The 13,872-nt window shown below is 42.0% G+C and overlaps 1 protein-coding gene across 2 annotated transcripts; it reads left to right on the top strand.

Annotated features, from left to right (window-relative positions):
* Positions 1-457: 457 nt before the first annotated feature.
* MSS51 (MSS51 mitochondrial translational activator) lies at positions 458-11,218 on the top strand. 2 transcript variants are annotated; one of them, XM_066242874.1, is made up of 7 exons: positions 458-479; positions 6,110-6,346; positions 7,459-7,614; positions 8,766-8,890; positions 9,090-9,656; positions 9,955-10,048; positions 10,360-11,218. In XM_066242874.1, exons 2-7 carry the CDS (start codon positions 6,126-6,128, stop codon positions 10,577-10,579), a joined length of 1,383 nt encoding a protein of 460 aa, XP_066098971.1. In that variant the 5' UTR covers positions 458-479; positions 6,110-6,125; the 3' UTR covers positions 10,580-11,218. The 2 variants fall into 2 exon arrangements, with proteins under 2 accessions (XP_066098971.1, XP_066098972.1); XM_066242875.1 differs by lacking the exon at positions 9,955-10,048 and having other exon boundaries at positions 10,363-11,218.
* The last annotated feature ends 2,654 nt before the right edge of the window (positions 11,219-13,872 follow it).

Raw genomic sequence — 13,872 nt, 5'->3', positions numbered from 1 at the left:
GGGTCTATATTGACATCCAAAATCCAAGGGGTTCCTTTTCCTCTGGTCTAGTGCTTAGGCTTTCCAACGAAATGTTGACTTCTGAACAAAAAACCCAAGGGTTTTTTTTTCTGATGCTATGGACTAAAAGCAGAAATGCTTCCTTAATGAGAGGTCCAGAAAGCAGTAGGCTTCATCTTTCTTCAACCTGCCTGACCTTTGGCAAGTTTGGGAGTGTTGACAGAGTACTGAAACTTCTTGGCAGAAGGAGAGAAATCCATGGGCAGGGGGCCAGGTCACTACTTACTTTGTTAGGGAGAACGAAGCATGTCTGGTTGGCAGGGCACATGTAATCACAGACACCTAATATTTCAGCAATTTTCAAATGAAAGTGATATGAAGGGACAGCTGCAAGTCAGACACATCCTAGATCTGAGGAGATCAAACGTTCACTTCACTTGGAAGAAACAGAGAAGAAAGGAAGCCGAGGGCTTAGCAGGGTAAGTTACTTTTCCATCAACCAGTTTGCTTACTTAGTTTATAGTTGAGTACAGCATCCATCACCCCAGGGAGTGTTAATCACTGCTTAAGCAGCTGAATGTAGTTGTAATAGCAATGTTCCTAATGTATTTTTCCTTTTCTCTTTCTGTTTCTCAACCCCCTTTGAGGATCCCCCAATGACTAGCTTCACTCCCCTTCTCTTCCCTACCTTTCCAAAGATATATTATATTTGCTGGTGAATTAGAGAAAATTAGATGAGCCTTCTTGGTCTTGAGATGATGAGAAGATGACTGTGGTTTAGATGAAACTTAAGGCTCTTTTGGTGGTGAGAAGGAAGTAAGTTGGGAGACCCAGGTCTGGGAATAAACTAATATTTTAGGGGGTTTGGTGATAAAGGATAAAGGACAGGAGTTTTTCTAAGCCATCCAGTTTGTCTAATCTCCTCTCCAGTCCTTGTTGTTTTCTCTCATATATATGGGAATAAATTAGGGCCCAAGTCACTGGGGATGTCTAAAGAAAAAGTTAAAACGATTCCCTTCTAGGTAGGGTAGACTCTGAACGCTGGAAAATTCTGGAAGTTTACTATAATTCTTTCCAACTTCACCCTTGTCCCCTCTGTTTTATGCCTTTCTCTCAGTAACTGCATACCCCCTCAACTTGAACTTGGAGGATTCTGAGACTAGTATACACAAGCCCACGCATGAGTTTATAGATGCAAGTGCAGAGACCCAGCTCCTTACATCTACCTTCTTAACCTTCCTGCCAGAAAATTAATTCGTTTGTGCCATAAACCTGCTGTAAACACAGGAAACTATGACAGGGATTTTAGCAGCACCATTCCTCCCCGAACTGTGATCCCTTGACTTCCAACCAGTTCAGCCAACTGCCAGAGAGCCAAGAGTTAATCTTCCATTGGAAGAAGACCTCTCTTTGGAAAGGCAGATAAGTACCTTTCTGGTCTTAATTAGCTTCCATTTTAACATAAAGGCTTTTGGTTGAACATCAGGAAGATATTTATTACTACTTTTGGGACTTAAGACTTTTTTTTTTAAATAGAGGAATGATGAGAAACATCAACTTATAGTTGCTTCCACTTTAGTTGTTCATTGATTGCTTCTTGTATGTGCCTTGACTCAGGGGCTCAAGCTGAACCATGACCTCTTTCTCAAGCCAGTGACCTTTGGGCTCAAGCCAGCGACCTTGGGCTTCAAGCCAGTGACCTTTGGGCTCAAGCCAGCGACCTTGGGCTTCAAGCCAGTGACCTTGGGACCATGTCGATCCTATGCTCAAGCCAGCAACCCGTGCTCAAGCTGGCAGGCTGGGGTTAAAGATTTTTGAGTTGTCTGAACTCATAATTTTCCTCCCTACCTATAAAAAAAGAGTTCATTATTTCAAAGTTTATTTTGCCTGAGGGGACTCGGTAGAAGGGCAGATAAATGCTTCTAGAAATGCAAAGATTATGGAAATGTAATGAGAATGTTTGGTGATTAAAAGTAGAAGGAAGAGTCAGGTCAGTTGTTGGAAATGGAGTCCAAAGGTGTGAAGGCAATTCCTTCCACTTTAATAAAGGGACATGACCCTTAAATCCTAAAATAATCTATAAATAGGTCTAATTTCTTCTTTATTGGGGGGAATTTAGAAGATATGGTATGCAGATGAGTTTAGCTAACTCTGGTAGACTCTGAAACTGTCCAGAGTCTAGTGGGGAGTTTAAAGGGGTAGAATGAAAGGATGAGGAGAAAGAAAATACAAAGGAAAATGTAAAATTAATTCTTCCATAAACCTGAGGGTAGGGGTTTGCAAGAACCCTGTTATAAGAAAGTGGATATTAGATGGATAATTCTGGGAGGGTTCTTGTTTGTTCTGCTATTCACATCTCAGCTGATTGATGATTATGGAGTTTTTTCCCTGACAAATCTGGTCCGGAACTCTTCAATGTCAGGCCATTTTTGTAATAAAACATGATCCCTGATTTGAACTTTAACAGTTAGTTACCTCATTCAAATTAACCACTGTCAGTATTTTTATCCTCTCATATTTCCCTGTCCCCAGAGACAGTTAATATGGGGGTTAATAATGTTTTAGCTTCTCAATCTCTATTGGTACATTTTTTTAAATTGACATGAAATTCACATAACAAAATTAATCTTTTTAAAGTGAGCAATTAAATGGCATTTAATACATTCACATTGTTGTGTAACCACCACTTCTGTTTAGTTCTAAAACATTTACATATACCCATCTTATATTTTGGGTATATCACCCCAAAAGAAAACCCCATAACTATTAAGCAGTTATTCCCCATGCCCCCTTCCACCCATCCCCTAGCAATCACAATTCTGCTTTCTGTTTCTACATATACCTATTTATATTTCATATAAACGGAATCATATAACGTGATCTTTTATTGTCTGGCCTCTTTCACTTAGCATGTTTTTGAAGTTCACCCATGTTGTAGCATATATCAGTGCTTCATTTCTTTTTATGGCTGAATAATATTCTATTATAATATACATCCCAATTTGTTTGTTGCCAAAGTAAGAAATGTTCAAACCTGTAGAGAAGTTTTATGAGTTTATTTGAGCCAAATTGACAACATATACTGGGGAGCAAGCTCTCAAAAGCTCCGGAGAACAACTGTGTTGCAGCTAAAATTAAGATGGCAATTAAAGAAATAGAAGAAAGCAAGGTGGGGATTGGATTACAGCATAGTTAACAAGATTATGTGCTCCCCTGAGGTGGTAAGGCTTATTTTATAGGTGTGTTAGTCTAGACAGAGCTTGCTTAAGGCAAAGATAAGTCTTTTACTAAAAAGTTATATGCCTCGGGCATGACTACCCACCATGATCTTCCCAGTTAGGAATTTATGATCAGATCACCCTATAAGGTTACTTTCCATAGAATGCACCCCCTTTTTCTTCACATTCATTCATCTGTTGGTGGACTCTTGAGTTGTTTATACTCTTTGGCTACTATGAACATTTGTGTATAAGCATTTAAGTTCCTGTTTCCAATTATTTTGGGTATATACTAAGAGTGAAATTACTGGGTCATATGGTAATTATATGTTTATAAGGTGACCAACTTTTTTACAATGAAAAGGACAAAAATAAATTGAAGAAAACAATATAGCAAATAAAAGAAATATTTTATTCATTGCAACAATAATACACTATAGTATGATAAATGCATAATAAAAACATTTGTAATATTTTATATTATAATTATGCTTACATGCCTATTAATTTTTAATAATAATTGTAAGAAAAAAAGTACTCATTTAGATACAAATATATCACATCACACGCAATGGATCGACTCTGCGTCGATCAAATACGGACATTTACAGATTAGTCTTCCAATATCAAAAAGGAAGACAAGTAGGAGGACACTTTTCGAGGGACGACGGAACTTACAAAAGAAGGACTGTCCTTCCTAAAGGAGGATGATTGGTTACCGTAATGTTTACCTTTTTTTGTGTGTGTGTGTGTATTTTTCTGAAGCTGGAAACGGGGATAGACAGACAGACTCCCGCATGCGCCCGACCGGATCCACCTGCTCTGCCCCTCTGGGGCGTCGCTCTGTTGAGACCAGAGCCACTCTAGCGCCTGGGGCAGAGGCCAAGGAGCCATCCCCAGTGCCCGGGCCATCTTTGCTCCAATGGAGCCTCGCTGCGGGAGGGGAAGAGAGAGACAGAGAGGAAGGAGAGGGGGAGGGGTGGAGAAGCAGATGGGCGCCTCTCCTGTGTGCCCTGCCCGGGAATCGAACCCGGGACTTCTGCACGCCAGGCCGACGCTCTACCACTGAGCCAACCGGCCAGGGCCATGTTTACCTTTTTGCAGAGCTGCCATACTGCTTTCCAGAGCTGCTGTACTGTTTTACATTCCTATCAATGCACAAATGTTCTAGTTTTTTCACACTTCACTGTTAGGTCGGCTAGAGATGCAGGTTGTGAAAGAATTCACAAAGAATTGAAATGCAGAAGCAGAAGAATTTATTACTTTCCAAGAGAGGAAAGGGCCAGGCTCCAAAAGAATGGTACCACCCCAAGTGAGGAGGAAGGTTGGCTTTTATTGGGTTTTCAAGGGCAATGTGGTTGTCATCGCGAGACAGCTAAGCTTGAGAGGGTTGTTTGTTTCTTCGGTAGGCCAGCTGCAGTAGGTGTTGGAATCAATAGGATTCTGAAAAGACCAGTGTAGCAGGCTTTATTGAAAGGAAGAAAGGGCCTGACCAGGCGGTGGTGCAGTGGATAGAGCGTCAGACTGGGATGCAGAGGACCCAGGTTCGAAACTCCGAGGTTGCCGGCTTGAGCGCAGGATTGCTGGCTTGAGCCCAAAGCTCACTGGCTTGAAGCCCAAGGCTGCTGTCTTGAGCCCAAGGTCACTGGCTTGAGCTAGGGGTCACTCGCTCTGCTGTAGCTCCCCCCGTCAAGACACATATGAGAAAGCCATCATTGAACAACTAAGGTGCCACAGTGAAGAACTGATGCCTCTCATCTCTCTTCCTTCCTATCTCTGTCCCATTCTGTTCCCCTCTCTCTCTCTCTCTCTCTCTCTCACACACACACACACACACACACACAAAGTCAAACATTACAGTCTAAAGTCCTCTTTGATCAACTCAGTTCCTATCCTAGTGCCTCTTCCCCTTAGTTAATTACTGTTATTGGTTTTAGATCAGTGGTAGTCAACCTGGTCCCTACTGCCCACTAGTGGGTGTTCCAGCTTTCATGGTGGGCGGCGGTAGCGGAGCAACCAAAGTATAAATAAAAAGATAGATTTAACTATAGTAAGTTGTTTTATAAAGATTTATTCTGCCAAACAGCGAAAATCTGACATAAAGTACTTGGTAAGTAATTATTATTATATGCTTTAACTTGCTGTAACTCTGCTTTATATATTTTATAAGGTAAAGTTACTTCCCTACTTTATAAATCACCATTACTGTGGAACCGATGGGCGGTTAGGAAATTTTACTACTAACAGAGATACAAAAATGGACGGTAGGTATAAAAAGGTTGATTACCCCTGTTTTATTTTATTTTTTTACAGAGATAGAGAGTCAGAGTGAGGGATAGACAGGGACAGACAGACAGGAACAGAGAGATGAGAAACATCAATCATTAGTTTTTCATTGCGCATTGCAACACCTTAGTTGTTCATTGATTGTTTTCTCATATGTGCCTTGACCATGGGCCTTCAGCAGACCGAGTAACCCCTTGCTTGAGCCAGCGACCTTGGGTCCAAGCTGGTGAATTTTTGCTCAAACCAGATGAGCCCACACTTAAGCTGGCAAATCTGGGTCTTCACATCCCAGTCCAACACTCTATCCACTGCGCCACTGCCTGGTCAGGCAACTACCCCTGTTTTAGATGAACCCTGCCAGACTTTTTTCTATGCATATACTTACATAATATGTTTATTTATATTTTATATAGAACTTTATATGTAATATTTACCCTCTGTTTTTCACAATTGGCTGTAGTGATCAATAATAAGTAGGTAAGAAATAAGTCTCACTGATATCTGGGTCTGAGAGACTAGAATGAGAAATGAAACGTCAAACATGTGAAAACACATGAAATATATCCAACTTGCAAAATTCCATTCCATATCTTGTCTACATATAGTATCAGTGGACAGACTATGGCTCCACGGCCCCGACGACGAAAGCACAAGAAATCTCTCTCATCAGTGGCTTCCACAATTGTGACCCCACCCACAGTTGTGACCCCTGTATCTCTGACACTCTCAAAACCTGGCCCTAGCATTGATGCACTCGGCTTCTACTCCTTGGAGAATAATGTTCCTGGCCTATCCCAGCTGATTCTTCAAAAGCTGAACATGAAAAGCTATGAAGAATACAAGTAAGTGATGAGCTCTGCGGAACAGCAATATATTGTTTCTGGTAGAAGTGATTTCAAAAGTGGAAAGGGATTGCCTGACCAGGTGGTGGCACAGTAGATAGAGTATCTGACTGGGATGCAGAGGACCCAGGTTTGAAACCCCGAGGTCACTGGTGAGCACAGGCTCATCTGGCTTGAGCACAAGTTCATCCCGCTTGAGCACGGAGTTGCTGGCTTGAGCATGGAATCACAGACATGACCCTGTGGTCACTGACTTGAGCCCAAGGTTGCTGGTTTGAGCAAGGGGTCACTGGCTCAGCTGTAGCTTTCCAGTCAAGACACATATGAGAAAGCAATCAATGAACAACTAAGGTGCCACAATGAAGAATTGATGCTAAATCAGAAAAAAACTGCATTATTCCATACGTAGGTGGGACATAAAAGTGAGACTAAGAGACATTGATAAGAGTGTAGTGGTTACGGGGGGAGGAGGGAGAGAGAGAGGGAAAGGGGGAGGGGGAGGGGCACAAAGAAAACTAGATAGAAGGTGACAGAGGACAATCTGACTTTGGGTGATGGGTATGCAACATAATTGAACGACAAGATAACCTGGACATGTTATCTTTAAATATATGTATCCTGATTTATTGATGTCGCCCCATTAAAAAAAATAAAATTATTAAAAAAAAAAAGAATTGATGCTTCTCATCTTTCTCCTTCCTGTCTGTCCCTATCTGTCCCTCTCTATTCTCTCTCTCTCTCGCTAAAAAGAAAAGCAGAGAGGAATTATAATTTGAAGATAATGAGGTATTTGCAACAAGGATTTTTCTCATTCTGATTTTTGCTAGTTTATTACTATAGAAACTAAAAAATATAATTTGTGTAAGTCAGAAATGATGAGAGTAGGTGGAAATACAGAGGTGGGCAAAAGTAGGTCTATAATTGTAATTATGCAAACACAAGACAATTTTTGCTTGTATTATGATTTATTAATTTTGTCTTTTTTTCATTCTAACAACTATAAACCTACTTTTTGCCCACCCTTGTACATAGGAGGCAAGAGAGGAATCATAAGAGATTTTGGAAATATTCTTTTTTTCTATTGCTGCTCCTTCTCCATGCTGTCTCTGCAGGTTGGTGGTAGATGGGGGTACTCCTGTATCAGGCTTTGGATTTCGATGCCTTCAAGAAATGTTCCAGAAGATGGAGGACACGTTCCGATTCTGTGCTTACTGTAAAGCACTCCCTGGTGGGCTTTCAGACTCCAGGGTCCTCCGGCACTGCAAGAGGTGACTAGTCAGCGGCTATTGGGGAAGACATCTGTTCTAAGGCCTCACTGTGGGAGGAAAGGTCTGAGAGTTTTCAGAATAACATAAGGCATACTCTTCCTTTTTATTGAATTTATAGAGAGAAAAAAAGAAACATTGTTTTGTTATTCCACCTATTTATGCATTCATTGGTTTATTCTTTTTTTTTTTTTTTTTTTTTTCATTTTTCTGAAGATAGAAACGGGGAGAGACAGTCAGACAGACTCCCGCATGTGCCCGACCGGGATCCACCCAGCACGCCCACCAGGGGGCGATGCTCTGCCCACCAGGGGATGATGCTCTGCCCCTCCGGGGCGTCACTCTGTTGCGACCAGAGCCACTCTAGCTCCTGGGGCAGAGGCCAAGGAGCCATCCCCAGCGCCCGGGCCATCTTTGCTCCAATGGAGCCTCAGCTGTGGGAGGGGAAGAGAGAGACAGAGAGGAAGGAGAGGGGGAGGGGTGGAGAAGCAGATGGGTGCTTCTCCTGTGTGCCCTGGCCGGGAATCGAACCCGGGACTTCTGCACACCAGGCCGACGCTCTACCACTGAGCCAACCGGCCAGGGCCCATTGGTTTATTCTTGTATGTGCCCTGACCAGGGATTGAACCTACAACCTTGGTGTATGGGAGGACGCTCTAACCAACTGAGCTATTTGGCCAGGTTCAAGCCACAGAGATTAGAAAAGGGTTGAGCTACTGATTATTTTTGGTGTTATGGGAAAGTCAGACAGAGACAGTACAATTCTCTCACCTTTCTCCTCGTAAGTACTCAAGGGGTAAGACCATAATTCGTTCTGAGGAAGTTGGGATTGAGACATACTCATGATAAGAGGGCAGCCACAAACTCCTGGAGTTTTTTTTTTTTTTTTCAATAAAGGATGTAAAAAGTGAGTTGTTGCAGACAGAGACTGAAGTGTCACTCTGACCCAAGAGAAAAAATACATTCTCAGTCTTTCCTGCCTCTCCTTCTAAATGAAATCCCCAAATTTGGTGCGTCAGCCATCATTCCTCTCCCTTTCTTCCTTACCCAGTAACTTTCATCCTGGGAAGAGGAGTATCAATTCTCTTCCCCAGATATTCTCCCAATCACCTTTGAAGTATAGGAACAAATGTTTCTGGGGCTTATTCTCTCAGGTGCAGAAATGTCTATTACTGTGATCCAGAGTGCCAGAAGTCAGACTGGCCAGCACACAGGAAGGTTTGCCAAGATCTGCGTCTTGTAGCTGTGGACCGCCTCATGGAATGGCTTCTGGTCACAGGTGGAGTGGTGGTGTTGGGGAACTCTGCCATAATGGTCAAAGTTGGTTGTACTTAGAGAGAGATATGAAGCATGTTGTTATGAGGAAAAAATGAGGAACTGAGTGGGGCATTCCTGGTAACAGGTTGGGAGAGAGAATGTAGAAGGAATGTTAAAGCAAGGGAAGGATTAGGTCACTGCTTGTTCCATTTTTCCTGCAGGAGATTTTGTCCTACCCTCGGAACCTTGGCCATGGCTGGCTGAAGTTGTGCAGGGCTGGGACACCTGGTTTTCTATGCGGTGTTTACAGCTAGATGCTACAATGGATGCTGTGCTAAATAGTCATGCCATGACCACTCTTTGGGCCAGTGTAGGAAGGCTAAGGCCAGAACCAGATGTCCTGCGGGGCTCTTTGAAGCGGCTGCTGACAGATGCCCTGTCACGGCCCTTGACGCTGGGCTTTGGGCTTCGGGCCTTGGGGATAAATGTTAAGAAGATTGGAGGAAGCATAGTGCACATCGTTGGTGCTTCCCATGTGGAGACATTTCTCACTCGCCCCAGGGACTACGATGAGCTTGGTTACATGTTTCCTGGACATCTTGGCTTCCATATAATAATGGTGGGTGTAGACGTAGCTGCTGGCTTTTTACAGAATACCTCCACTTCACCTCTGGAACCTGGCACAGTTCAGCTTAGTGGCCATAGGGGCCTCTATCATAACTTCTGGGAGGAGCAAGTGGAGACTGGGCAGACAGCCCATCCAGATTTGGTGGTGGCATTCCACCCAGGTAAGAGTCATTGGTTCAGGGGATTCAGGTGGGTCCTTGGGAAATTTTCCATTTTAACTCTTATGTCTTCTATCTTTGGAGTTCCATTCATTTGGTCAGGTGAAACATAATATGATGATGACCTTGTTCATCGTTAGCCTTATGTGCTGCACCTGGGTTCAGAATTTTTCTTTGAACTGGGGATGGGCGATAGTGGTAAACGAGCATTAGCAGTGAGCTAGGTGAGGGTTAGAGTGGACATAATGAGAGAAGTGTCTGGCTAGGGTCTACCTCAGCCTTTCTCCTCTTTATTCCATAGGTTTTCATGCTTCCTCAGACTTGATGGAGGCTTGGCTGCCCACCCTCCTGCTACTTCGTGATTATGAGATCCCTACACTGATTACTGTTTACAGGTTTCAACCTCTCCCTATTTGTGATACCTCCCTGACTCACTCATGCCTCTCTTTAATACATGAACTTATTTCTCTCTCCCTTGATCCTCTTCTGCTTTTTTCTCACACTTGGCATTCTCGTTCCCTTGGAATAAAGGCCTATGTTAGTAAATTGGTTATTAATAAGACATCTGGGAGGGAGGGATATCCCTTGCCCAGTCCAGCCTTTTTGGTTATTTTTGGGCTTGATGAGTCTAGAATGTCAAGTTCTGAACAGTTACTCTCCTATCTCTCTCATAATAAGCAGAGCAATTTTTCTTATCCTTCTACAGCAGTCAGGAGTTGGCAGCCTCTTTGCAGATTCTGGTGGACCTGGATACACACATCATTGCCTATGGAGCCAATCCTTTCAAGTCCCTCAAACCTGAGCAGGTCTATTCCAACCCCAACAAGCAGGTGGTATACTGCAGTGCCTACTACATCATGTTTTTTGGAAGCTCCTGTCAGCTGGATACGAGGCAATTGGAAGAAAAAGGAGATGGTGGAGTCTAAATAGCTGAGCCAGATTCTGACTGGATACCTAGAAAAGGGGGGAGGTTGTGATAAAATTATTGTGCTGATGCCAATTTATTGCCAACTTTGAAACCCACTATATTCTAAACCTCATTTACTTATTCAGGTAAAACTTCTAAGTAGAATGGGAGCTCCTATACGATGTGACTAATTTCTGAGATGTTAGCCATGAGTAGCCTCTAGAGACAGGATTCTAGATTTGACAAGAGGGCTTGGTATCAGTCTTTCCAGAGCCCAGTATCCTTAACAGTTTCTTTTGTGCAAAAGTTATACCTTTTGACTCGAACCAGATGACACCAAAGAGAAGAATGGCACTTTATTTTGAAAAAGACTTCTCAGCCAGCAATTGAGTCTAAAAAATGGAGAGGGTTTAATGACCTGAAATGGTGCAAGAATGAGCAAGTCAGAGAAGTGGTTGGGAACCTGGGGGAGGTTGTGAGGATTGGCACATTGTTCTATTTCCTGGCTTTTTCAAGATAAATATCGCATTTTTATATTTTCTGTTGGGGACTCCCAACTCTAGAGCAAGCAGCTTTTTGTCCTTGTGTTGTATTTTAGATAACCCATATTATATCAGACTTTACTTAAATATACTTGAGAGTTATTTGTTATCCCCTGGTCTATACCACAATAAACTCCATTTGGGTTTTCTTCAGTCATTTGTTTTTATTGTATTTCCTACTCACTGGCAAATATTACTTGTCTATACACACAACCTCACAATTGGAGGTCTCTCTCTTGTCAAAGGAGTGATTCACCTCAGTTCTGTGTTTGGGGCTGCCACTCCTCCACACCCAGTCTCATGTGACCCTTCTTTAATCACACTCTCAGGATTAGGATACTCCCTAGGCATTCATTCCTACAGTCTTGCCAGGATCTCAACACCTCAGCCTCAGCCCTAACACACACCTGCACATTCTTATTGCCCACTCAGATAGGGTCATGTCAGAGTTCATTTATTATTCAAAACATTTAGTTAGCACCTACCACGTAAAAGGTTCTGTAATTAGGGCTTTGGGGAGATACAAAGTTGAATAAGACATGGTCTTTGTTCTTAACCTAGGAAGAAAAATAATACATATACATACCTTTACTACAAGATGTAATATGGAATAAAAACCTGAGAAAGGCTTGTAGTGTTAAGGAAATAGAGTGATAAGAGGGATCACTTTGCTAAGTGACAGTGAAGCTTTTGTGAATTAGAATTTTATGAAACAGATGGAGGGCTGGACACTTCATATGAAAGAAACAGTAGGAACAGAAGTTTGGAGGCAGAAAAGCATAGGAGATGTTTTAGGGTACATTGGGATTAGTGTAAATTAAGACTGGTAGGTAGATTGGGATTAGGTTATAGGAGCATAGCCAATGAGTCAGCTTTATATAGATCTAAGTATGAATCCTGGGGCAACCACCAAATATTTTGTGCCAGTGGGAAAGCTAAACTTCTTTAAGTTTCCTTAATTTCTTCATTTATAAAATGGGGATAATGTCTAGTACCCAGAGTTTCATTAAGGAGTTAAATGAGCCCTGACCAGATAGTTTGGTTGGTTAGAGCAGTGTTTTTCAACTACCAGTCCCTGAGAAATTTCATGCCAGTCTGTTAAAGAGCTTACAACCCTCATGTTGTAGGAAGATTATAGACCCAATGATCTTAGTTGAATTTGCTTAAGCTCAGGGTGACATTTGTTTTAGTGGTACCTGAAATAATTCCCCTATTTTCACCGGTCCCCAAGTGTAAAAGGTTGCAAACCACTGGGTTAGAGTGTCATCCAAAAACATGAAGGTTATGGGTTTGATCCCCAGTCAGGGCACATAATACAGGAACAGATCAGTATTTCTTTCTCTCTTTCTCTCCCTTCTTTTCTCTAAAATTAATAAAACAAATTTTAAAAAAAGTTAAATGAGAATATTTGTCAAGTTGGAGGATGCACATATTCCTATCTTAAGACTTACTTCAAAGAACAATAATCAAGACAGTGTGGTACTGGCACAGGAAAGACATATAGATCAATAAAGTAAAATTGAGAATCAAGAAATAAATGCTTACATTTCTAGTGAATTGATTTTCAACAAGGTGCCAAAACAATTCAATGGGAAAATATCAATAGATTTTTTTTTAATTTTTTAATTTTTTATTTATTCATTTTAGAGAGGAGAGAGAGAGAGAGGAGAGAGAGAGAGAGAGAGAGAGAGAGAGAGAGAAGGGGGGAGGAGCTGGAAGCATCAACTCCCATATGTGCCTTGACCAGGCAAGCCCAGGGTTTCGAACCGGCGACCTCAGCATTTCCAGGTCGACACTTTACCCACTGCGCCACCACAGGTCAGGCTCAATAGATTTTTATATGATGCTGGGACACTGGATATCCACTTGCAAGAGGATGAAGTAGGAACTTCACCTCACACAACTTATAAAAATGAACTCAAAATGGATCTTATTTTTTTTAAGTGAGAGGAGGGGAGATAGACTCCCACATATGCCCTGACTGGGATCCACCCTACAGCCCCTATCTGGGGCCAATGCTCTAATCAATTGGGCTGTCCTCAGGCCTGAGGCTGATGCTTGGACCAATGGAGTCACTGGCTGTGGGAGGGGAAGAGAGAGAGAAGGGGGAGAGGGAGGAGAAGAGAAGCAGATGGTCACTTCTCATGTATGCCCTGACCGGGGATCAAACCCAGGCCAGGCCGACACTTTATCCCCTGAGCCAACTGTCCAGGGCTCAAAATGGATCAAAGAGCTAAAATTCTACAACTCTTAGAAAACAGTTGGACTGGGTAATGATTTCTTAGATATGACACCAAAAGTGTAAGTAACCAAAATAAAAATAGATAAATTAGATTTTATCAAAGTTAAAAGCTTTGTGCTTCAAAGGACACTATCAAGATAATGAAAAGAACAGAAGGAAATATTTATATATCATATATCTTAATAAATGATAGTTATAGAATGAATACCACTTTGAATTTTATTCAGTAACATAAACAGATGGACTGGCAGTACTGTGTAAAATGGTTTAATGAGGAAAAACCAATGGGGATGTTACTGTTATGGTTCAGATGATATAATGCTGGTGTCAGCTAAGATGGGCATGGAAAGGAAGAGGTGATTTCTAGCTATAACAAGTAAATAAATAGATGGTGACATGTGTGGACAGCGCGTGAGAGAAAAATCTTTAGGGTTACTGACTGTGATGGATGGAGTATGATATACCTATTAGAGTCCAGTCAGGAGACACAGACTATACAGTAACAGGTGACACAAAAATTGCCAACTC

Source organism: Saccopteryx bilineata, chromosome 9, assembly GCF_036850765.1.
Source record: "Saccopteryx bilineata isolate mSacBil1 chromosome 9, mSacBil1_pri_phased_curated, whole genome shotgun sequence".
In the NCBI taxonomy this organism is placed as follows: domain Eukaryota; kingdom Metazoa; phylum Chordata; class Mammalia; order Chiroptera; family Emballonuridae; genus Saccopteryx; species Saccopteryx bilineata.
This window is presented reverse-complemented; position numbering and strand designations above follow the sequence as displayed.